Genomic DNA, 26,692 nt, shown 5'->3' on the forward strand with positions numbered 1-26,692 from the left:
TACTCCCTTTGAAAACAAACCTAGTCACCCTTTTCCATGCATCTCCAACAAGAATAAAAAATCTGCAGCAAGTTGAAGGTAAAGGAAATAGGCTAAAGCTGCTTTAGTAAAAGATGAACAATATCCTTTGAATCTTTACTACACTTTCAGGTAAAGGTTTTTCTGCAGCAAAATTACAGACAGGTGTTTGGGTTTTTTTGTGCATCAGCTGGAGTACAAATGTTCTGAACTTCACAAATTAATTTCCAGATTTAGGAGAAAGAAGAAACTTATGGGTTTTCCTTAATATTCTTTCTGCGTATTTCAAAAACACTGAAAACACTACAGTAAAATGTCTCTCCTTCCCTCTTCCCCTTCCAGTGATCACCAAAAATATATGAACAACAGTAACCTTAGAAAAAACAAGCAATCTATATGCTTAAAATTAAGCAGTTATGAAGTATTTATACACTCAATTATAAGTTTCTACTCTTCTTTTCCCCGAACTACCAGATTTTACCTCTGCAGACATAATTTGTTTTTAATTTTTAAAAAGTCTTTTTGTTTTCTAAACGATAATTAAGCATTCCTGGTGCTACTAAGCCAGCTCCTACAGATGGGTTTATTTTAGTAGGCACAAAGAGATTCACTTGTATTTTAACTTCATACAGCAAGTAATTCTTCTAACAAAAATAACCAAAGTAAAAAAATGAATCATTTCTCTGGATGATGTTTCAATAACTGTAATTCCTATGGGGTTAGTTGCTTGGTGTTGTGTATGTATACAACATTTTAGCATAAAACTAATCAAATTTTCAATAGTAAAAAATAAACCAAATTACTTTTATAAAATCTCCTTCTTCCATCTCCTAAGAGACGGAACTACATAAGTACTATGTGTCTGATCAACACAGCAGCAATGCTGCACCCTCCCTTTCTCTCTTTCCACATACAGCTGGCAGTGACCCATCCACCTTATAATCAAGAATCAATCAATCAATCACATGAAACACCCAAAATACTCCAGACTCTTTAGTGGAAAATTTTTTGTCCACCACAGGTCAATCAGAGACTCTCAATGCAAATTAAAAATTCTCACCTACTCTCCTATTTGGTACCAAGAACATTTTATAACAGGAATTGTCCAAAGGACAAAGACATGAATGTATGTGCAAAGGAGTGGTGAATGCATTTAAAGCCTTTTAACCTACTTTATACAAATGTGCTATTACAGCAGAAAGCCTTCTACATGGCAAAAAAAAATATGGGGGGATATTGCAGGCTGAGAATTGAAGGCCACCACCATTTTGTACACAATCCAGGCTTGCTAATCTTTTATCTTTGCTAATCTTTATCTTTCCCTAGATTACAAATATTTCTGTGCTAACCATTATTTCACTGTAGACACAAGTGTCTGCCTCCTTTTGGCACCAAATTAATTAATAAAGTGGCATAGGGCAACTCAAATTCAATTGCTTGCCAACATGGTGAACAAAAAGCCATGTCTTGAGCAGTTAAATCTTTAAGCAGAACTCTGTCCTGTTGACAGCTGTTTTCTTCAGTGTTTGTCTCCACCAATAACACAGTTGCAACAGGAATGTTAAATAGTTAATATAACAAGGCAGGGATGGGCTAGAGCCCATGATTACTAAGGCACAGGTGATGCACTATGCAATGCCATCCATGGCCCTGCTCCTCTGGATCCTGCTGATGTTTTAGTCTTTCCTAGGCATGGTTTTGAAGTGACCACTACTGATTGCTGCTGAACATCTGCACTCCTTTTCTGTGCCCATTTGGGCCTTAATCTCACAGTTTGGCCATGGGATCCTAAAGTTGGTGTCAATATAGTGAACAGCTGTGTCACCTGCATTTCACTACTTCACTTGTGCTTTAAATGAGAGACAGACTTCCTCAGTTTCCACTCCTACTTCATAACTCCTATGGAAGAATGAACTCTTATAAAGTACAGCTACACTGTCTTGGAAAAAGAAAGCACAATTATGAGTTTGTTCACACCATTTAGTGGAGCCATATTATATAAAGATGGTGGGTTTAGCTCTACAGGGCTTATCAGGAGGAACCCACATGCAGGCTGTCTTGTAAAACTGGCAGCATTCCCTACGGCGACTGCAGGCTTGGATATTCACCCCAGGCAGAAGACTGACACTGACTTCTCTGCTACTCTATTTTTTTCCCCCCTTCTGTGATGCCTGCTCACCCAGCTGCCCCTCCTCTCCAAACAGCTGCACTGATAGAGTCCACCTGCCCCTTCCCACCACAGCAAAGGGGAAGAGACAATCTGTCACTGGCAGCTTGTCTACGTGACAAAGCAGATGGGTACAGCCCGGGTGGAACTATTGTTTACATTGTTCTGTGTGCAATGGAACCACTGTAGCCAGGTTTCCTATAGATACACCTTCCTGTTCCCCTTCTCTATGGCAACTGTCCCAGCTCCTAACCAGTATCCCTTATGACATCCTTTTTAAAAAAAAACAAACCACAAACTCCTCTGCTGTAGCTCTTTTCCTCCCCTTTCTCCCTCTGTCTCTTCCTCCTTCTACACATCCTCTGGGATAGACAAGGGGCAACTTTTGTTTCTGCTGGTGCTAAGTGCACGTGTGCTGGTTGCTCTGTCTGGGTTGCCTGCGGGCCAGATACGCAGTGTCCTTACACTCTCTCTTCTCTATAGGGATCATTATTCTTAATCCTTCACCTGTAACTGGCTACTAATTATCAGGAAAATGGTAGTTATTTTACAATTGTTACACCCCTTTCCATCTGTTACATTTGCTTGAAACTGGGCAGAAGTTACAGGGAGGGACATCTGAAGAATGGTCCAACTGAAATATGTCACAGTCAAATACACCTGTAGGAAACCAGGCTAAAAAAGAGTTGATATAATAGAGATGCATCAAACTTTTCATGGATATCTATCGTACCCAGAACTGCCAGAGTATATGTTATTAATATTTATAGAAGATGACTACTGTTCAGAAGTTTCACAGTGGGGGGCACACACGTTTTCCAGTAGCTACAAGTCCTTTAGAAAGAACAGCTTTTAAATTCACATCAAAACAGATCCCACTGAATGGCAAATATCCTCTAGTTGAAATATTTAAAGACAAACTTTTGCTAAGTTTAGTTTTTGTAGACAAAAGAGACAGAGTCACTAAAACTGTAACATTATATCAGAAAATAATATGTGCTGACTGAAATAGTTTCTCTTTTGCCCTTCCTGTGACTGGACAAAGCAGGAGAGAACACGGAAACAGCTGGTCAAACACAGATGAATTGGAGCGAAAAAGCACACAAACAGAGATTAAAGAAGCAAGATTTGCTACAGACCACCAGGACTGAAATCCTCTTCTTTCAAGTAAGAGACAACTAGGAAAGGGAGATGGTGTCCTGCATGGAGCACCTGTACGACTCATTCCCATCCAAGGCACAGTGAGGCAACAGACGTACCGTCCTCGCTGGTGTGGGGCTCTGTGCTGGCATCCTGGTCCACCTCCTCTAAGGTACCATGTTCGCTGTAGGGGCTGTCACTGAAGGGAAGCGAAAGGTCAAGCAGAGAGAGAAACCACAGCATGAAAAGGATGCTTCAGGGGGCATTAAACTGCAGTGTTTTTCTTCCCCAGTCCACTGGGGGTAACTGATGTCTTCCACATGTATCAAAAATATACCACCTCCATGAGATTATGTGAAGTTATTATTATAATGTTATAAAGTTATGTGCCACATAATTCTCTTGATAAGCCATGAACACACAATTACTGAAGAAGACCACACGATTCTTCAAATGACATCTTCAGTTATCAAGAAGCTCCCAGAACCTTTGAATAATTTCATTTATGGAAAGGGTGAGTGTGTTGCTAGGAGAAGAAAGGAGCGAGAGGAAGGCATTATAAGCTGAAATTTGTTAGGATGGTTCACATTCAGAAAGCCAATTTCTGGCTGTGTGCTCCGCAGAGTACACCTGGAATTCTGGCTGTGTCTGGCTGAACACAAGGGCAGCTTCCTCCACAAAATGTTGCAGGGAATCTCATTGCAATTGCCTATGCTTCATGTTTTTTACAGCTTACAGTTTCCTACACAAACATAAACACTCTCCTCATTTATCTTCACACCTCTATTGTGTGCAAAAGTCATCCTGTATCACAGGATTTATCCAGACAACCAGTCTAATGATTTTCATAAAGAGACAGAAGGGTAATATTCTGACTTACCAGTAGTCATCTCCAGCCATGCATTTTTCATACACTGGGCCATCAAGTTCTTTAGCATCTGGAAAAATAGCCTCATGATGGATGATGATAGTTTTTATTATCTCATTCACGTGTGCCTGACAAGACACCTGGTCTTGGATGTCCGGAACAGGCATCAAGGTTGGCCCAAAACAAATAGCCAGGTTGTATGGATCCATCATGTTTTCATCACTGTACTGTGAAAGGCTGTTAGAACAGAAAAAGTAAGAAAAACTGACTTTTCCACTGTGACTAATCTTATTAAAAAAACTTGAGAAACTTCAGTTTCCATCACAACTTTGAAATTTCCTGTTCTCCTAGACACTTAATCCCACATAATATGACATACGAAATGGGATTTCTTCAATAGGCTATACAGATTGGAAGGTGAGTTTACAGCACATGTACATAGATGTGTGTGTTCCTACACTTTTGTTTTTTGTGTACTCTGACTTAATGGGCTAACGTAAAATGCATCAAATGCTGCTGCTTCTATCTCATCACTGCTTATCCTTGGAGGCCCAAGTGGATTGGATCCAGAGTGGATCATAGTTATCATTCCTCATCAGACCCTGCTGCATCTCTCCCATCAACTGGCTATATAACTTAGGCAGACTGAACTGTTTTCTGGAGGTAGCTAAGTTCCTGGATCTTGCAAAGGCTCTTGTGAATTCTGGTTTCTGTTTTTACTGTGCAGCCTAAAATCCCCAAGTCCACCAACTCCCACAGGGTTCTCATTTTTGAAGCAACCAAACAAAAAGCTTTGATTATTCTTATTAACCAACTATTGCAAGGTCTCCTTTCCTCCAGAAAATTTAACATTACTAGTTTTCAATTTTGATTTTGAATGAAATGTTGCTCTTTATTCCCTTGTTTAAAAGCATTGGCACTTCAAGTTCAACAAGGATGAATGCAAAGTCCTGCCAGTAGGATGAAATAATCCCTTGTATTATTATGGTCTGTGGCTGACTATTAGATACCAGTTCTTAAGGAAAAGCACTGGGAAATGCACTCCTTGGACAAGAAGTTGGACACGATGCAGCAGTGTGTCTTCCAGCAATGAAGGCTAGTTACATATGTGTCTGCACTAGGAAGAGCAAAGCCAGCAGGTCAGGGGAATTAATTATTCCTGTTCCACTTGGTGCTCATGAAGTCAAGTCATGAGCAACATGATGTAGATTTAGAAGCTTTGAGCAGGACGCTAGACCAGATGAGGTCCAGTCATGAGGTCTGATGACTTCATATGGCCACGCAGGCCTAACTGCATATGCAAAAAGCAGAACTGGACTTGCAGAAAGTCAAGCTATGGGAATATTTTTCCTATGGATGCACCAGAAGCAGTTTGGATGAATATGAGAGTTAGTCTGTGTTCTGAATTGCATTCCTGTGGAGAGCACAGATGTAGCTAAAGTGACCACGTAACAAGCATAACCTCATATAACTCTGACCAATCTGTATGTCTAAGCAGAGAAGAAGCTGTGACATAAGCCTATGAGATATTTACACAGTGTCACTACAGAGGGATGAGTTAATGTTTTCAATGAATGGTTATTTTCATACAACTGTAGAACTCTGCCCCTCTTTTAAATATTGTTTGAAAGTGGTTCAGAAATTACTAGAAGAAAGGAAGCAGGAACAGCTGTGAATACAGGCACACAGACATAACCTGGCTGCAAAGCCCTTGTTTCTATAGGAACAGACAGGATGGATGAAATGGGGAAGGTCACAAAGACAGAATTAATCAGCAGAGGGCAAACTTAGCAAAAAAAGAGGAAAAAGGAAGGTCAAAAATGGATATAACAGGAAACAGACAATATGGCAGCAAAAAGAGAAAAGCTAGAATCAGGGCAAAGTGCAGAAGCAGAATTTGCAGTGAAAACACCGGGGCCAGTAAAACTGGGGAGAGCTGTGAAGAGCTGGAGGAAGAAAGAGTGCAACTGCCCAACCTTTTTTTTTTTTTTCTCATTGAGAATGAAGTTTTTCTGTGATGACAAAGATGTGAACACCACCTTCAATTTCTCACAGAACCCTCTTTGCAGCAGCTCCATGTGTTTTCCCAAGTGAGAACCAAGCTACTTTATATCAAAGCATATACAGGGGATATACTGGTAGCTCTATTACCACAAAATAGAAGCAGCAACACAAAGTCTCATCCTGGCAGTGCCTAGCATCAAATAGGTAGCTTGTAGTGCCTGTGCTGCTTGAATATACTGCTTATTTTTCCCATCAGGAGATTAAAATCAGCTTGACATAAGGAAAAAAAAATATCTACTTTTACCTCAGTTACTTTAAATGTAGTTACAGTTTGTATTCATTATTTTTTTTATCAGCTTATTTTGTTATCAGCTTTAATGCTGTAGCCTGTACTCCCCATTTCAGACAACACTTTAATCTCTCTTGCTATAACCTTGTCCAGTTTTGGACAAATGGTATTTTAATTTGAATGAAGATTCAAAGGTCTTTTCCTTCTACTTTCATTGCCAATTAGAAGATCATATGTAGTGTTAAATGGAACTTAAATTAATTCTACATAAAGCATGACTAAACACAAAGAACTTCAGCACCAGCAGAGGAAGGCAGCAGAAGATGCAATACCTTGGGGAATGATAAAGCACTTACTGGTTGAGGAAGGCAAAGAGGTATCTCATCACTATAAGGACCGACCTGGGCAAAGTAAGGAGGAGTTTGCGGATGTGAAGAGCCCTCTCATAGAGATTGTCTATTCCTGCAAACAGAAGAAAGGATTTTAAGTTCCCTTCCATATTATGGTCTAAACCAGCATTCAGTCACTTTATTCAATTTACTTCAACTCTTTACCATCACATGTCCCCCGCCAGTATCTTCTCATGTTGGTCTATTAGACAAATAATATCTAGAAGTCCTTCTCCCTCTCGTTAAAATCACACAGTTTAGAAGTAACATCTTTATATATCAGAAGTCACAAGTCTGCCTAAGTTAAACCCTGTGCCACTTGCTGAGCTGAACAGCTCACAAACCCAGCTCACAAATCAGATAGAATATTCCAAACACTGAGCTTCTCTAATGAGTTTTCTAACTCAAGTGTCCAACTATAACTCTTTTAATGGCAAAGTAGTAGAGAGCCCTTACATTTTACAGTGTGTAAGCAACAAACACAAAGATCACATTATTTTCCCAAAGTATTTTATAGCAGTCCACCAAAATTCTTCTGAAGCAGGCAAAACAAGGCTTAATAAAAGCATCAGTTCCTAATGTCTTGTAACAAGGATGCATTATCTTCTATGTTGGTCAGAAAAATAATGTGGCTCCAAGCGGGGCAGTGATGGGATAAAAGGATAAACTGCTTTCCAAAATAAGTAATATTTCAATTTTTTACTCAATGTGTTTTCTGTGTAAATGTTAGAAACAACCAAAAACGTCAGTAATGTTTTTTACATCAGCCAAGAATGCTGTGTTTAACAATATCCAGGAGAAATCCTAGCAGACTACATGAGAAATACTATCCAGTGGCACTGAAATGAATATTAAAAAACTTTGAAAGTGAGAAACAGAAACTGATTCCAATAGCTGAAAAGCCATTTGTACCACAAAATGTGATATTTAACAGGCAACATTTAAAGTAATTACTTAAATGAAAACATTCTGACCATAAACAGAATTCCTGGTGTTTATTTGTGCTCTCTGGTATGGCTATTTCTACCAATCAGCGTTTATTTGTAGATGCAAAATATCTGTTGACTTAAGTTTCTTAGAAGAAGAACTGGTGTCTACTAATTAGTATTTTGGTACCAAGAACAAAGCATAAGCAGAGCATGTTGGCAGTGAGGCTTCTGTCAACCACACAGAAGTGCTGTACTTCATTAGGAAATGCTAGTGTGGGGGAAAACCTGTCCCCACACCTGCATGTACAGGAGATCCCACTGGCTCAGAATCACTAGTGTGCTGGGGAACCATTTTTGGGATGGGGTGAAGCTCAGCTCCTTGGGAGTTTCTGCAGAAGGAGAACAACCCATCACCACTCGCATGAAGGAAGCCCACTTGGATTGTGCTATTTACTGCAGGACTGGCAAACCAAAACTCCTGTGGAAGTTTAAATCCTATTCCCTGGCAGAGCAGCTGAAGGCTGGAGCGGTGTCCCTGGTGAGGTGCAACTGGCTGCCATGGAGCTGTTGGGGAAAAGGACTACTGACAAGTTGTGTAATTTACAACCTAATGAGTCACACCGAACCCAAACTCTAGCTGAAAATCAGTCAAAGCCATTACACTTTCTCCCATGGAGTATGGGACTTGACATTGATTTTTATGTTTCTGTTAAACCTGTACTGCATGAATCAAGAAGTATTACTGGTTACTGTTTAAGAACTGGAGTCCTTGGCAGACTCATACTGGCCCTGGGATCTGCTCGCACAGTGAGGATCTGCAGAGCAACCATAATGCTCCTCTCTCCAGTCCATACCACCTTCTGAAGCTCCAATGCTATGTACCCTTACTTCTGCACTGCAGTGCCACACGGCTCTTCTGCACAGCCCAATGACCCCAGTTTTAGTGCAAGGCCTTTCTCCACCTGCCTAAACTACCAGCTCTCCAAAACTAAGTGGAAGGAGGCTGAAATTATCTTCAGTTCCCAGTCTTCCAACAGCAGCAGCTGCTGTTTCATCTAGCAGGGCTTTGTGAGTCACCAGCTCAATCGACTTTCCCCCAACAAGCCCATCTCTAAGTTCTGTACACAGAGCTGTAGGTCTGAGTGGTTTGGAGGCTGTGTGTGCATGCACAGGGGGATTTTCTACGGAGTGGGGCTGAGGGAAGAAGGTCCAAAGGCAATTTGGTTATGCCTTTCAACCCTCCTGCCTCTTGCTGTGCAAGGCTGCGGCACAGCTCCTCTCCTGCCCTTCTGCCCTGCGTGCTGGATGTGGGAAGCTGGAGGGAAGTTGTGACACAGCACCAAGACCTGTCTTCTGCATTGAAGACTTTCTTGGCTAATGTCTTGTGCCACAGACCTGCCTGTTCCAGCCAGTCCTGGAGACCAGCCCTGAATCAGGTTCACTTATTGCTGTACTCAAATCAGACCAGAGAAATGTGCTGGCAGGGCTCCCAGGTGGGTCCAGTGGCTCCTTCCAGCAGTGTGCTGCCTATCTGGATGCAGTATCTCTGTCTAAACTAGTGAGCTACACCAGGAGGGGGCACAGTGCTGAACACTGGCAGGCAGCTGCCACACAGCAGCTATCACACTCTCCAAAGTGCTTGTGGTCTGTGCTAACAACAACTCTTCCAAGCAGTTCCTAGACAAGGTTCACAGGATGCATGAGCCAGGAATTAGTCCCAGTAGGCAGCATGGACACAGCAGAGTAGGTACAGAGAGTTTGGCTGTACAGCCATATGTTGAGCTAGCCCAGCTGCCCTCCCAGGAGCACTATCAGTAATAGGTACCAGCAGGTCACCTCTATACTGAAGTGGTTACAAGCTAAACATGCTGGAATGAGGTGTGTGCATTTCCAATACCCTTCTCAAAACCAGTCCCAGTTTCCCCAACAGCCCCTTTATTGAAAATTCCAAACTACTGCCAAGTGGTAAACTTGTGTGCTTTCCACATTATTTCAAAAGGCCTGGTTTAATTTCTCAGCACCAATTTGGTTTAAAGGAGATAGGTAATAATGCCATGTATTTGAGTGCTGCTTTTACACAAGGAGTCAAATTTCATAGCTGCTTTTGTGCAGGCAGTGCATAAGTGTTTGGGTAGGCAGAAAAGAAGGAATGAATGCAGAGACATCTTTCTGCATCCAGGCAGAAAGAATTTGCAGCTCTGCTGCTTCGCATGCAGAGGGAAGAGAAAGCACTGCTCTGCCTCCACCAGATCTGCAGAACAGAGCCTCAGGGCGGCCATCCAGGCTACCAGCTGGTTACTGAGAGAAACCACTGACAATCCCAACACTGCGGAAAGCTGGATGTGTCACTTCTCTCACTGCACGTCTGTTGGAGGCCCTCTTCTCATTACTCTGATTTTCAAGAGCTGTGATTAGCCCTACCCCAGCAGCCAGTGAGGTGTTACCCATTTCTCAGTTAAGAAAACCGAAGTGCTGATAATGCAATGACTTGTCCTGATAATGCAATTAGCTGCCAAGCAGAAATAAAAATCAGAGGACTTGAAAACTGGTTAATTACTCTAGTGATACCTAGATGATGAAACATTCCCAAACACAAGCAACAGGACAAGCCTCCGGCAAGGCCAACAACACTAAGAACAAATGTGGTTTTTTCTGACTGTGGAGTGATGGAGGGAAAGGAGATCCATGTGAAGGACACCTGGATATCAACCACAAATCAAGAATACACTCAGGTAAATATCACAAATAAAAATGGCTATCATTTTCTAGTTGCCAGTTCTCAGAGCAGAGCAAAAATTGTGGAGCTGTGGTCTGACACACCTGCTTTAAAGACCTCTCTCAGCAACAGGGATCAAACCCACAAGCAGGAGAATTTTGTGCCAGCCAGACGAGGTGTTTGGCATGGGAACACTGTGCTCTTGTCAAAGTGCAGAGCTCGAGTGCAGCCCAGAGCACAGGAAACATTTGTGGGGTGAAACAAGAGAAGGGGAAGAGACCAGCTTACAGAGCTTCATCATTATAGCACTCTGGCAGAGCACCTGGGCCTAGAACTCTTGGTATATTTTTCATAGAATCATAGAATGGTTTGAGTAGGAAGGGGCCCTAAAGACCATCTAGTTTCAACCCCCCTGCATGGGAAGGGACACCTCCCACTAGATCAGGTTGCTCAGAGCCCCATCCAACCTGGCTTTGAACTCTTCCAGGGATGGGGCTTCCACAACTTCCCTGGGCAACCTGTGCCAGTGTCTCACCACCCTGACACTAAAGAATTTCCTCCTAATGTCTAACCCTGATCTCCCCTCTTCCAGTTTTGATCCACTGCCCCTTGTCCTCTCACTACAAGCCCTTGAAAAAAACCCTTCCCCAGCTTTTCTGTAGGCCCCCTTCAGGTACTGAGAGGCTGCTACAAGGTCTCCTCAGAGCCTTCTCTTCCCCAGGCTGAACAGCCCCAACTCTCTCAACCTGTCTTCATAGGAGAGGTGATCCATCCCTTGGATCACCTTAGTGGCCTTCCTCTGGACTTCCTCCAGGAGCTCCTTATGTTGGGAGTCTCCCGAACTGGACACAGTACTCCAGGTGGGCTCTCATGACAGCTGAGTAAGGGGGGGAATCATCTCCCTTGACCTGTTGGCCATGCTATCTGACAGTAATGAAGCATCTGACAATTTGCTTTGCTCCATTATTTGACAATAAACTTGCTTCATTTGACAATAATGGAGCAAAGCACTTTTAATAATATGAGAAATGTCGCTTTCAGTGTATCTGCAAAATTATCTAAGCATCAGAGGTGTTTGGGATCTAAGGAGCCTCCACCAGTTACTACAAAAAAAGGGAGTTCAGAGATCACTTAAGTCTACAGTCTCACCCTTTGACTTCACCTTCATCACCTCTGAGAGACATCTCTCCAACCTGTTAATAAAATTCTCCAAAGACGCAGATCACAACCTCTACAGGAAAATCTGCTGAGGCACAATCCTGCATTGCTGTTGGAAAAGATTTATTTATTGATCTCCCATGGACTTCCTCTGCAAAAATGCCTTGTCCTTGAACTGGATGAATGAATCCAGCTGAGATTAATGTCATTGCATAAATGAAAGAGTTACTTAATCAGCTAGCTGCCTCATTGTCAGCCACAGGCTAAAGACCAGTTCTCAATAGCATGATACAGGCATAAATTCTAGCTACTCAAGTCTTAAAAGGTGTGATCTTCAGCCTCCAAGAACACTGGAACCTGTCCCGGAGAGGTGGTGTCATCTTTGCTTACTGCAGAGACACACACAATCAATGAACGTCCACTTTTCTCTTCCATGCAAAATAACACACTTTAATCACCTGGTGACTCACAATGAGGTTTTTGCAAAGGCAGACTCTGATGTGAAACAGATCAAAAGTGAACAATCTGCCTCAGAAGACTAAAGGAAACCTGAGAGGTGAGAAAACACAATTACTAAAACAAGCCCCCAAATACAAATAAAACAAAACTAAATTATAAATGAAGTCAGGGATACATTCATCCTAAATAACATTAATTGAGGTTTAATTAGGCAATAAACCTGAAGTAGTGGAGCATGTAAAAGCAATAAAGATTCAAATATATAACTGCAGCACTTTGGTGATGGAGACTTGCAAAAGACTTTCAAAAGAGCAATTGCAGATGGTTCTGAAATATTCTGGGCCAACTGGATAGCTACATGGCTTTATCACCACGGTCTAGTTAAAAATGCTATAAAAGCATCGTACTTTTCTGGCCTCTCCTGCAATGGTGGTGAGACATGGTTATCCAATGAGGAGAAGATTCAGCCTGGGAGGAGTCAGAACTCAGAAGCTGTGTCTGTTCTATCACTGTCTGTTAACAGGCAGCCAATCTCAGAAGTGAAAAAGGAAATGCACACATTTTGCAAAGGGAAGATACTATTGAGCAGAACATGTGGAAGGAGAAACCTGGTGTCAGCAACGAATGAACTGTGCTACAGCCAGCGCTGTGCAAACTAAGCGTATTTCACAGGCAAGGGTAGCACAAAGGAGGAAGAGGAAAGCAAACAATGGTAATGTAAGCGATCCCCTTCCTTTGGCAGCTCTGTTGTGAAGGATAAAATCCAATGTGGTATCTGTGTGGAGATCACTCACTACTTCCACTTGGAGTGGCACCTACTAGTAATGGAGTGAATGACTAATGTGTCTTTTACACACCTGCTGAATGGACATCAAATGGGATTGAGTTACACTTGCAGATGCAATTTTTATGGTCAATTTGCAGCTGACAAGTCATCTACGTGAATATGTATTAGTGCTGAAGTTAACAATTTGTGCCTCTTTCCACTTTGGTAGATGGGTCCAACCCAGCTCAAAGATATGCTATATATTAACTCAGCAATGCCACTTACGGCTCTTTCAGATCTACTAAAAAATGCATTACCAGAGGAAAAACACAATTGCCTCCACTGTCACTTAGGGAATGAAACAGTTGTCATAGTGTTGAAACCTTTTCAGGAAGAGCTGCCAATTCAGAATACAGTTTTTTATTTTTTAGGTAACAAGCAATAGACTGGAAAAGCAGTAAAATAATTTCCTTCCATAACATATTCTTTAGCTAAATGGACACTGCTAGCAGCAAGGGGCTGAAATGATGAAAAACAGAAGGAAAAAAGATGAAAGTTTTCCTCCACCCTGGCATCTTAGTATAGCAAATTTAAGGCAAGGGAGATGAAAGCAAGAATTATTAGAATGACCCATGCAGAAGCTGATGTGCCTGTTGCTGCACTGCACAGCTATGTATGTAAAAGTGATTCATGTCTGTAAGAACTCACACCAGGAGAGGAACTGTGGTTCCCTAGCAGTGAAGGTAAATTGTGTCCAGACCTCAGCACAGCTTCAGTACCCTCTGCCTACAGGTAACTCCCCTTACAATTATTTTGCTTGTGTTTGGCCCAATCCGTTTCTACAAAGGGGCAGAAAAGAAGTACAGTGCAACTGTCCTTCCTTCCCCCCATCTTATTTTACCCTCTGGATTGCTGAGTGCTGCTGGGTGCAATAGTAGCCATTCGTTTTGCTGAGAACGCAGAATTATGGCCCATAATCAGATGAATTCTTTACATTCTGTTCTGTCTTTCATGCTTGCTCTGGAGAAGTCATAATTTAGCTCAACTGTTATCTAAACCAGTTCATAAGCCCAAACAGAATCACATTGTTCTCACAAGTCTAATTAATACAAATTGCCCTAAGAGTCACAATCTTTTTGCACTGTTCCACTGTATTTGCAGAAGTGAAAGCATTAAATCACAATGCTCTATTTCATTTGGAAATATATGCATAAATGCAAAAGAATTCCTTAGTGGCTGTACTGAGGAAAGGTTCATTTTGCAGCTGTAGCCTCAATTATGTTTGACATCCATAACTAAGTACTTCAGTTTCAAGGGGTTTTTCACTGGCAGCATTCCATTTCCATATAAAATGAGTGACATCCTGCTCTTTTAAAGTTAAGTTACAGAAGTTACAGTAACGTGTGTTCTCACAGAGGAAAGAGAGTCTGGCAATGCTCTCATTAACCATGTATGTAGACCAACATATTTAACATGTGAGGCCAGATGAGCACAGAAAAGGAAACTAACATAGCTGTGACAGGTTTCAAAATCTGAAGTGTGAGAAAAATCTTGCCTAGACTGTCTTCCTTTTTGCAAGATATACAAAGTGTTAAGGTTAAAAGGTAGTAATGGGAAAGGGTCTTAGAAGTGACAGTTTTTGACAGTATGTACCACATAGGTGCTACATAAACTAAGCCATGACAGGTAGTATATTCTTAAATGCTTGTTGTTTTTTTAAAAAAACAAACAACATCTTATTCCCTGGAAGTAGTGGGCCACTTAACAAAGCACACAGACAAGGTAAATAGCTCTAGAAACACTTCACCTCGGGCTTCTCTGATAACCAGAAGATGAAGATGCACTGTGTGGGCTTCTGGGGCTGTGAGTGAAGAAGGAAGCTTCTTTCTCTGCTCCAACCATGTTCAAAACCCCCAGTGTGACAACACAAACTAAACTACCCCAACATGCTCAAAGAGGAACACCCTTTTGTCCTGTCATGATTCAAACTTATCTCTCCTCCCTCTGCTGAAAGAAGGCATTGACATGTCATTTCAGAGTGCCCTGGAAGATAACCCTGTAGAAACCAAACCAAACCAAATCAAAATCATTCTCCCCTGGCTTCCTGCAAAACCTGCCAGAAGCAGGTCCATGACTCTCACAACACATTAGCAGGAAGAAAATCCACTGCTTTCTTGTGTAACAGCAACAGTAGCAGTCAAAGGCCAGCAGAACTACGCAGTCACTGCACCTCGTTTTGACAAGCTGTTGTAGAGGTGATAACGCAGACTTACGACATCCTCAGTGAACAGCCAGTCTAAACCATGATCAGATGGCAACACCTCTTTCCAATAACTGCTCCATTTAAAAATGTGGCTGAGAAAAGCAGTGACTTTATTCTAGACTACTGGTTGTTCTTGAGTTCAGCTCTGCTGGATGAGACTATGTTTTTAAAAAAAGGTTGTCAACTCTTTTGCCAGCAAATAATTCACTGCCTATCTTGAACATGCAATAGTTGGACACCCACTAAGCAGACCAAGACCTAATGCTAGGGTCTAGCATTCAGTGCCATTTTCCTTCAAGTTCTTATTAACCAAAGACAATTTTGAAATAACTGAACTGAACTCCTCTCGGACAGTGATGTTCTGAGAGTTTGGGGAATCTCTCCTGCCTGCACAAGTGCCATGTAGACATACTCCATGGAATTCTACCCCTCTTTCCAAATGCCCCATCCTGTCTCCAGAAGTTTCAATGCTAAACAGAAACTCTTTGGAATCATACAGGTTTCTCTTCTTGGTACGTATTTAAAAGGTTGTTTTGGGTAAATGAAGCACTCTGAAATCTGAAGCACTCACTTGTGTAATCTCTGTAAGATTAATACTAATTCTAGGTGTTTTAAAACTCTATTTAAATCTCTTAAACAGCACAGTGCCATAACATCTTCATATAAAAGAACCACCATTTCTATTTTTCTTAATGCTTAGTTAAAATAATAAAGTCATAAAGAGATCCAATGGGAAGAATCTGACAGCAGAAATTTTGAAAAGGAAATCTGATACCAATGTTTAACAATGAAAGTGATTAATAATTCGAACAGTTTATCCAATAATGTGGTAGGTTTTCTGTCAACTGAAGCCATTAAATCAATAACTTTTTCCAGCAGACATGCTGTAATTCATCCAGAAGTTATGGAAATCGGTGGACGATTATTAGCCAAAGTTTCATGATGCCTGTCATGCAGAAAATCACTCAGTCAAAACAATATCTTTTTAGATTTTAATTTCTATGACTCGCAGACATTTTCTGGGCTGTGGCACCACAGTTATCTGAAGTTGAACTCAGGCAGGATGTTCCCTAAATAGGCAATGTCCTCCTTAGCATCAGGGATCAGACTTAAACTGCAGTTTTGAGGTCCTTCACACCTGCTCAGTACCACTGAGTCTGTAAATAGCAACAGCTGCAGAAAACCCTGCCAAAAAGGAAACACAAAGTATTGCATGTAAACCTGGTCACAGCGATCCACGTATTCGTAACCTCCAGGCTGAATTACTGCAATCCCTCCTTTCTGGGAAGGAAACCACACATGTTTGGCTCCTCCAGCAGGGAGTAGAAAAGCCCATCTGATGGCCAACCCAGGACACTGCACACATCAATCCATGGTCCTGACTGCTGGGCTGAGACCCCTTTGCCAAAATAATCCAGTTTGGAGAGAGCCTGGCCTAATTAATATCCCAAAGGACTGGCTCTCACTACCTGTGAAACTGCCTCTTTCTCCATTCAGCTGAAGCAGGCAAGTTACAAAGGAGGAGTAGAAAGGAGGAAATTTTTCCACAAAGCTAGTACCCCTGACAACTTCTAATGGACCCAGAGGGAACAGTAAGCCTACTGATGGTTGGCTTGGCCTCACCCCTCCTCAACATCTGCAGGCATCTGTGAACTGGAAGAGCTTTTGTGCATGACAGAGCAATTTGCACATCCACTGAGAACTTCCTAAACTACTAGAAACTCTCTGTGTCAGGCTACAAACATCAGCAGTGCACAGACCCATGCAACTCTCCTCCAAGGCATCCTGAAACAGGCTGCTCATGCTTGTGTGTTGGAGGGCAGACCAGGCTCTTCTGCAGACAATGCTCAGCTGCTTGCCTCTGTTCCTGCAATGAAGGGTTTTCCTGCCAGTTGGGCTGGTGGTTTTAAGCTGAGCACAACAAAGGTCCAGTAGCACACAATACTGAGGAGTTGGTTACTTATTCACCAGCCCTGACTCCAAGTGGCAGGGCATGAAAATCTTTGTGGAAAGTAATGTACTCTGTTTGCATGGTCATGACTTCACTCCCTTCTGTGTGCCCCAGCACGCAGGTTGGAAATTAATAATTTGTTTATATTTAACTATCTCCTGTACACCAAAAGATATTATTCCTACCCTAATAAACAAAGAGTTGTACTGTACATTATTCCCACTGGAAAAAGGAGACAACCACAGCTGCAAGTATGACTAATAGCTGGCCAGACTGCTACAGATGGCTACAAATTGTCCTGGAGAAGTCCGTGATGTTAGCTCTTTTTTCAGGCCACTACTATATGAAGGAAAGTAAAATTCTATTAAGAAGGAAATAAGAGATTTCTACTTACTGATACAAGAAATAAGATCATTAAATCTTTCCTTAGGAAAGACAGGATTTTCCAGCCCTCGGAAATAGAGCTTCAGTACTCCAGCAACTGAGTTAATGTCATGGTTACTTTGGTCATCTGCCAAAGGATTTTCACCTTAAAAAGTAAATAAAGTGAATGAAACACACATGCAGGAGCACTCTTGCATGCAACATTTTTGTAAGTAAGTGACATTTTTGGGGTTTCTTGTTTGTAGTGTGTGGGAGGTGGCAATGCAAGCATTCAAGTAAGATAATAAACACTGAGTTAGGAATCCCAGGCTGCGATTAAACTAAAAACTGCAGCCTAAATAAAGCTTCCTTTAAATTACATAACCTAGTGATCTCTTAGGTCCTGAACTTCCAACTAAGTATTTATGGACATGTTATGCTAAACAGTCAGTAAAATAAAAGAGCCATGTCCTTAATTGAATAGGATTTCTCAGACTATTCTTTGGTAGCTTACATAAAGCAAATTTAGTTAGATAACTCTTTGAATTGGAAATCCATCTTCATTCTTAAAAACTAAGTCATTCAGGACTATGTGCAACTGTTTTATGAAAACACTCTATGGGAACGGAAAACCTAAAGGCCATGACTGAACTCTGTGCATTTTAAAGACTTAATCATTATTTTGAAGCACTTTAAAATGTGTGTATCTTCCAGAACAACACTACCTAGGAGAAGCATTTAGCAATAAGGCAGATTTAAAAAGTGGAGAATGGGAGGATGTGGCTTCACATGTAAAAACAGCAGTTTCACAGATCTTGTTGAAGACAAGATCAGGTTTAACAAGATATATAACTAATCATGGGTAGAAAAATACTGTGCATATTTTGTCATGCTTTCAGTCACAGGACTTTTTGCTCCAAGAGTTTTCTCATTAGCAGATGAGCTGCAAAAGGTTTTCCTGTGAATTAAAAAAAAATAGCTTCTAAAAGCCAAGAAAAGAGAATGTAAGATTATAAAAAACTTCTAAAGTTACTAAGTATTGTTTTAACACTATTAGGGGATTGCTGGATCCTGGTTCCCCTAGCTGAGCAATCCTAGGCTGGGTGTTGCAAGCCACTCATACTTAAAAAGCTGTACCACTTCCTGGTATCTTTCCCACAATTCCTCCTCTGGGGCTAAAGTTTCCTTTGCAAATGAAAACGGTGGTTGAAAATGGAATGACCCTTTCACAGCCTGTACTGTCATTGATCTTGATGCTACTTTGGCAGAGGGACCAGAAAGTTGAGCACTTGTATTCCAGAAGATCAAATAACAGGGTTCTCAAATTGAGTTAAGTAGTCTCTTGAATCTAATTAAAAAACCATAAGCTTTTCCTTTCTGAGGATCTTTAAAATAAAATATAGACAAACTATTACTTGCAGTTTAACAAAACACTAAAGTTTACAGTTAATTCAAGAGCCATAGGCCTTGTCTAAACAAAATGAAAAACAAACCTCAAGCTCCTACAACTTAACAGGGGTAAAACGTACAGGTCATCACCACACTCTATTTTTCAGTATATGACAGTGCAGAGTTTTAGGTGAGGTACACAAAGTGCATACAAACTGCTTAAACAGCCAAGAAAGTAATTAGAATTTAAAAGATTTTTTAAATGTCAGATATTCAATGCTCAACTAAATTAAAATGCAATTACCTCTCTCAAATGAATTCTTAATATCATTGACTTCCACCTGGGAACCAGACACTCTAAAAATTCCCTGATGCTGAAGACCTGCAAGAAAAATGGGAGACAGTGGCGTGAAATGAATCTTATTTTAAAGCCACACTTAATCTCTGTTTTAAAAACAAAGCTGTGGTGGTGCATTATGCAAAAGATATACAAAAAAGTCAGGGCAACAATGAAATGACATAATGTATTTCAGAGCTTACCATATAAATTGATAAATCTGATGCAGCTTTCCACGATGAGAGGAATGACTTGTCCTGAATCCTGGAAAAACAAGAGCAGAAAAAGTGAACTGCAGACCCGAAAGAGGAAACCTCCCTACTCTGGAATGAATCTGAAAATGCATTTTCATGGTCAATCCTGATGGACATACAGTGCTGGCAAAAAAACACATAAGAAATCTTACCATTTCTTACAGAGTTCTCTTCCCATTTAGGGAGGGAGGGAAAGGAACAGCTGAAGAGAAAAGATTACGGTTCTTCATTCAAATAATTGAATTGGGAAATTCAGAGACTTTATTTTCTTCCTCTGCCACTGTATCTGGCTAACACTGTATGTGACATCTAAGCTCATGCATGTGTTTTAGATTTTTGAAGCAAAATGAGTTAAAGCAGTGAATTTGCCTTTTGAAAAGTTTATTATTAAGAATACTTATTCATTATGATCTCTCTGCATCCATTTAACTTACCTTTCTTTTCCTCATGGAGAAAAACCTACATTCACCTAATTACACAGGACTGAATTCCTCGAGGTGCTTTTTTTTTGGTAAAAAATGTTGCTCACAAACAGCTGACAAAGCCCCTTTGGGACCTGCTGGACTACCAGAAAAGCTCTTGGATCCACCACATGACATGGCATGGGGTACCAGGTGTCTCCCTCCTGACTTGAGAGCACTGCTACATGTTCTGATGATTTGTTTCCTAATATAGGGCAGCTGATGGCCTGGCACACTGTTTCACACTGCACAAATTAGCTGGTAATACACTGGGTAGTGAACTGCAGCTGCTTTGAGCTGAGCAGATAGTTCAGATGCCTCCTCCGCAGGCACAAGGCATTGGGAAGGAAAGGTCACAGCCAACACCTCCCCATCTACAACTGGCAGAGCTCAGCAATCAAAGATCCTGGTCTCAGCCACAAAACAGAAGCAGGTCTAAAGCTACATCTTCAGGTAAGTACAGGTGTTTTAATAAAGGAGAAAAAATGCTTGTGATGGTAGGGGCAGAAGATGACTATACACTAATTTTCAGTGAGTTATTTGTCTAAAAGAACCATCACAGTCCTTCACATGTGCATTTTGGCACTTTAAAAACTGGATGTTTTATTCCAAACACATTAATGACTACAAATAATCAAATATTTATTAAAGACACAAACAATATGATTAAAAATAATTTAGAAAAGTTGGTGCTTATGCTGGAAAGAATACTGTTTCATAAGTAATAGGTACCTTCAAAATTCTTGTCTTGGGAGCTATAATTTTTCTTTCTAAATTAATTTCAAATATGTAAGTGCTCAGAGAATTGAATAATTCATTTGAAAGTTTACTATAAAACCCGTCTGTATTACAAAACCCTGACTTCAAAGGCACTTGTAACTCAGAATACATATTTCCTCTTACAGACTAATCCTTCATTTTCATGCTAAATTACACTTATGGGAAGTTTATGATTTAAGCCCAAGTAGAAGGAAAGCCATCTACTAAAATAAGTTTGAAAAATAACACTGAGCGGAGCAATTAAACAATGCACTTCCTGAGATAACCTAAGTCCTGAGTATCTATGTACTCCGTGTTGTTTTGGTGAGACTTACAAAAGACTGTACTGGAAACTATGCTATTTAAATTGTGGCTTGTTTGTCTTTTAATTTAAAATCCAGCAAAGACTGGCTAGCCAAGAATCAGTAATGTCTGGATGAGCACTTTCTGTTTGAGTTGTGTCATGATTCAGTAACAGCTGAATAAACAAACTCCTATGGAATGAGTCGGTTGCTGAAACCAGGAATACTGTTATCTTCACCAACATTGAGCAGCCTGGCTCTTCAAAAAAGCAGACTATTAGAAAACATGCACAACATGCACCCGTATCTCCTGTTAGTACACTGGTTCATGCAAAGAATGTAAAGCCTGAGAAAAGGTGGTGTTTGCAGTAAGAAATAATAAAAAGAATTAAAAATTACTTCTATACCTGCTTTTGGAGAATCTGTTCAGAACCAGAACCATGCACAACTTCGTAATTAAGTAATTCCCTGAAATGACCTAAATTAAAAGCTTTGGATTTTGGATCTAATGTGAGGAAAATAATTTGAAGCAACAATCTGTGTTGGTGAAATGTCAAGAACAATGACCCTACTGCTGCTGTGAATTTAATGTGATGTGTTTAGTCAGTGAATGTATGTTTGGGACTTATTATAATTTCTTATGATGCAAAAAATGTCATAAGCCTTTTTTTTTTTCCTTATTTCCTTCTGAAAGACTAACTATGTAGGACTCTGCATTCACAAGTAAGCCCTATCACCCACACTGCTACGTAGCATAACCCTCTTCTCTGTGAGGGAAAATGACAGGGTGGCATTTCTCCCAATTAGCTCTGTGCTTCTGTAATCCAGGGTTTTTTTGTTGTGGGAGTTTCTGCTTCTTTGCTTACTTTCATCCTTGCGCAAGAAACTGTTCATGATGTTAATCTCTTGCACCATGTGAAGATTTCCTGAAAGTCTGCACCTCACAGCACCACATGCATAACAGTAAGTTTTCCCTATAGCTGTACTGAGGGTGGCCAAAAGCTCTGTTCTAAGAAGGCTAAACCGGTATGGTGCCACTGAGCACAGAAATTGTTCTTCAAAATATTTGCTGTTAGCCGTGTTGTGCAGGAAGAAAAAAAGAAAATCCCATTAACATTCAAATGCACCTCGCAAAGTCAGGAATTTAATTCACTGCATACAGAATTACCTATTTTTTTAAAATTTCCAGAGGCATTAATTGACTGCGACGGGCAGGTGCTTGTTAATGAACAAGGACATACTCATCATTTAAGACTACAATCACTCTGGAGTTGTGTTCTGGTTCAGATCTGCCTGCTGTACTCATACATTCATTTCTTAATGCAAACTTCTCCCTCCAGGTCTTTGAAAGAGCTAACTTTGAGCCAGGCGTGAATACAACCCGAGAGCGAGGCGGAGATGGTTCTCTTGTCACCAGAACTATACCTGATGTCTCGTGTGAGAGTTCCTTCGGCCTCGGCTAGAAGCATTATTAGAAATAAAAGTATGAGAAAGAAGAAGATAGTAAATACAGCAAAGATACAAGATCCAGAATAGTGGTGATCACAATTTCACACAATATAATAAATTCCTAAAGTCACAGGAAATCAAAAGCTGGATATGAAACCCAGGGTAATACTGCTTCTCCACAGACTTTGGATACTCAATGGAATGAAAATGGCAAGCAGGAAATTGTGCTAAGTCATGGGATGCACCACTACAGCCTATCTGCTACACGATGCAAAGTTTCCTAATAAAACCAAGCTGCCAATACTATCCCTACTTGATTAACAAAATAGTAGGGAGGCTAATGTGAGAAATTAATCCCTCTCTTTCCCTCTGACTTCAGGAAGTATTATATTGATCAACTGGGAAAAAAAAGACCCCAGGACAGACTTAAACATAATGATCTGCCTCAGCTCACGTGAGGCGGTGACCATTATCGTAAGAAGCATTGAGATCAGCCCAGGGGCGGCTGGTGCCAGTACCTTGATGAACGACTCCAAATCACCATTAAACAACTTAGCACTATACTGTGATTGGGGTCGGGGCTTCCTGTGTTTCTGGGGCTTAGGGGGAAGATTTGGAGGCCTAAGGGAAGGGAACAGGATTACTGAGCAAGGTAGAATTAAGTCACACAACAAAACGAAATGTCTGTAAGCTTATGGCAAAACAACAGGACATCGTAAAGAGAGAAATAAGCACAGTACTTGTTAAATAAACTTTCCATCAAATTCAAGTGTAACAGTGATTAAGGAGTGGAGAACCCCCACATTAATAATGCATTACTTACGGATAAATATTGACATTCTTTATGAATCCCTGTTTTGCAGTTTCACCATATACATTTATTCCAAACACTGCACAATCGGAATGGCCTTTTTTGCTGCGGTCATGCATGAAATGTGCAGCAACCACTGGAATTCATCCTGCCAGCCGTGGCACAACTCAGGCCACTCAAAGCACCCCTTATCAAGCAGAAAAGTTGCTTCATGCTGGAGAAGCTTCAAATGCAAATTAAAGCTGCTCAGCAGTCTCCTAAAATGCTTCAAAACCAAACTGTCTGCATTTTCAACTAGAACCAGGAAGGTTAAAGAGCTTTAGCCTTCCACATCCAACCATCAACATCTTCATACAAGAAAAGAAGCACCTTGCAAATTAGGTAAAGGAATTAAAAGAATATCATCAACTTGAAACAAATAAACCAAAGCAGCATAAAGCAAAGGAAGAAAAAGAACACATAAAACTTTCATCTGCAAAATGTTTACCTAGTATGTTACACATGTGATGACTACCACTGAAAGAGATTACAGGAAATAAATATTGTTCTCTAGGTCACAACTTATTTTGTGAATGTCTGGGCACTCTGCATGCCAGCAGCTTCCCTAGGTCCCCCACAACAGCAGTCCAATGTTGCTATGGGTTTTTAAATAATTAGCAAAAAAACCCATGTTTTTGGGGAAACAGTGAGGAACAATAATGCATAGAACAGTAAGTGGTAGGACTTCAGTCTGTTTGGGTACTACCTGCTCTTTTAAACTAATCTTTAAAGACATCCTCTTCCCTTCTAAAATCTAACTTTGTCCTTGGAGAACATATCCATTTGCATGTCTTACAGTCTAGAAACTTAACTGAACCTTGGGGCAATAGGCAGGTCCCAGCTGGAGCAGATGAACTGGTGCTGGGGAATGGATGGGTAGGCTCTGCTCCCTCAGAGTCTCCTTTTCTAAGTGACCAGCTGTGAGAAGACAGGAGGTAAGATGGCTTCAAGCCATTCCCCCACTTTACTAAGGTATAATCATTGCCTAAATCCATCCTCCTCTTTCAGCTGCTTCCAAAGAGGGAATTTAGGATGATGTGAGCCTGGTGAGTCACCAGCTCTGGAGTCAAGGAAGAACATTTTTCTCCTTAGATGTAAGTTTGCTGATCTCCATGCACTCCTGGTGCCATCTGGGGGCAGAGTTAAAGGCACAGGTCTCAACATTAACATCAGCAATTTAGAAGAATGCTCTAATCTGTCACCGCTTTTCAACTGGGGTCATATAAGGAAAGAAGGGAGTAAGCCCATCTTTACTAAGCTAAAATGGACCATGGAGTGGTGAAAGAAAAGCAGGTTTGAAGTCTGTAGAGATGTCCCCTGGAACACAAAAGTGGTCCAGTAAAGGCAGAGCCAGAGCTGGATCCAAACTTCTTAGCTGTGAGGGCAAGACTTTCTTTCTTTCTTTTTTTTTTTTAATTCAAAGATGAGGGGTGATGGCAAAGCCACTCCTGTTCAGGAAGGAAGAAGGAGAAAGAGAAGGCATTGTATGTATTGCATAGAAAGGCAAGGGAATGGTGAGACCGGGAAAGCTGGGCTGGATGTTCTGGCTGAGGAACCACTAGGACAGGAAAGGTGCTGCCCGTAGCAGTGATACACACAAGTGGCAGCTGCAAATCCAAACAGTTGCCATTGCCCCCCACTGTCTGATAGCCTGGGGGCTGCAGGGTCCTCCCCTGTGTTTATGTCTGGAGGCAGTATTGCAGGTGTGGCATTACACAACTTAAGCAGTATGTGCTGCAAAAAGCAGGGAGATCTAACACTGTATCCTTTCTCTTCTGTAAACATGTAGATTCATTTAAGTATGAAACATGTGGACACTGGGGGAGGCAGGTATTCCTGTCCAGAGCTAGGTTATCAAAGATGCAGCCTATCCCCTACATTCACCTCTGTATCAGGTTCTTCTGAACCTGAATTACAAACCACGGGAGACATGGTTTGTAATTCTCTAGAAACTGAAAAACATTTATTTTCTAGAACCAAAAAGCCCCCTACAACTTCCATATTTCATGTGTGACTCACAAATACTTGTTAGGATCTCCCACTTTGTCCCACTCTTGACAATTACCTAAGCAGCTCACAAGAGAAAGGAAGATAAACAGTCTGATCCATTACCCATTAGGATGCAGAAAAAGAAATGCTGAATGTTAAAGCACACAATTTATGTAACAACAGCAGCAACAACAATTTTATATAACCTTATGAACTTGTTATAAAATTTGTGATTTCTGTGATTTTATTATATTTGTAACTCAAATAAAATAAAAAAAATCTTACCTTGTTGTCATATACTCAGCCCTGTGGCCTAGAAAAGTTCAATAAACAAGAAACAATCATTTGTAGGCTTTAGGTAGATTTGTTTGTACCTAAATTATGTTTGGCAAATTACTTTTAACTCTAACTTTCATGTTACCAGCAAAAAATACACCATTATACAACAAACAGGGCACTGCAGTTACCTACCATCTCTACAGACACATTTAAAATACAAAGAGATACCATTTCATGGAATAACTTTTAAGAAGCCTGCCCACAGATTGGAACTGCAATATAATTGTAAGTAAAATTCCAAATGACATCTATTGTTCGTGCTCATGTGTTTTACTGGCTAAATCCATATGGAAATAGAGCCGTGCCAAGATTAGATTACATCTCCCTTTGTGCCTTCTGCTTAAACCTGTTCAGTGCTGAAGGTAGAGTTTTAGACACCAATGGCTTGCTATTGCAAGATTCTTCCCTCTCTTTTGTCTGTATATTGCAGGAAACAAAGACTAGGACTATTTCCACTAGGAAATACCACAGAGAACTGTGGAGAATTGTAAAGAAGCAAATACCATATTCCAGAAAGGCTCCTGGGTAACCTTTGCACAGCAACAGACCAGCAAGTCAAGCATGTGCACCATGTCAACTCATTATAATGAAAAGAAAAATAATGAAGCAGTAGGAAGATCATGGTATTGTAAGTTCCAGTGAGCCCAGTTTTCCCAAAGGGATGTTGTGCCCTATTAATTTATTAGAATACTTTGAATATACTAGTAAAATACTGGATAAAGGACAATCAGTTGAATTTACTTTGACTTTCAAAGGACCCTGGTTTCTTCACAATAGGCAATTAAAGCAACTAAACAGCCATGGATTGAGTGGCAAAATATTCTCATTGATCAAAAAATTAGAGAAGAAAAGGGAAACTGAGTGGAATTAAATAGTCTTTTATCATGACAGAAGTATAACAGCCATTTACTCAAGCCTTCCCATTAGGACCATTTACATAATACATTAATACATTTACTAATGTCTTGAGATCACAGCAGCTATGGAGACAGATTATTGTGCAGATGACTGAAATACTTTTGTATCAAGTCCTGACAAAACTGTAAAGCCCTTCAGAGGGGTTTAACCATGTTGAGGAACAAG

At 40.7% G+C, this 26,692-nt stretch overlaps 1 protein-coding gene across 2 annotated transcripts in view; it reads right to left on the reverse strand.

Annotated features, from left to right (window-relative positions):
- The window catches only part of SRGAP1 (SLIT-ROBO Rho GTPase activating protein 1), a 141,308-nt gene that overhangs the window by 10,826 nt on the left and 103,790 nt on the right, over positions 1 to 26,692 (reverse strand). Inside the window, exons 11-18 of one of the 2 annotated variants that reach the window (XM_051633294.1) lie at positions 25,556 to 25,583; positions 22,408 to 22,441; positions 19,410 to 19,470; positions 19,174 to 19,251; positions 17,512 to 17,646; positions 6,843 to 6,948; positions 4,206 to 4,430; positions 3,445 to 3,524 (exon numbers count right to left, since the gene is read on the reverse strand). In XM_051633294.1, coding sequence (XP_051489254.1) covers positions 3,445 to 3,524; positions 4,206 to 4,430; positions 6,843 to 6,948; positions 17,512 to 17,646; positions 19,174 to 19,251; positions 19,410 to 19,470; positions 22,408 to 22,441; positions 25,556 to 25,583 — 747 coding nt within the window. Of the gene's footprint in view, positions 1 to 3,444; positions 3,525 to 4,205; positions 4,431 to 6,842; positions 6,949 to 17,511; positions 17,647 to 19,173; positions 19,252 to 19,409; positions 19,471 to 22,407; positions 22,442 to 22,949; positions 23,053 to 25,555; positions 25,584 to 26,692 lie in introns of both variants that reach the window. The other variant, XM_051633302.1, reaches the window with a different exon arrangement.

Source organism: Apus apus, chromosome 1 (assembly GCF_020740795.1).
Source record: "Apus apus isolate bApuApu2 chromosome 1, bApuApu2.pri.cur, whole genome shotgun sequence".
In the NCBI taxonomy this organism is placed as follows: domain Eukaryota; kingdom Metazoa; phylum Chordata; class Aves; order Apodiformes; family Apodidae; genus Apus; species Apus apus.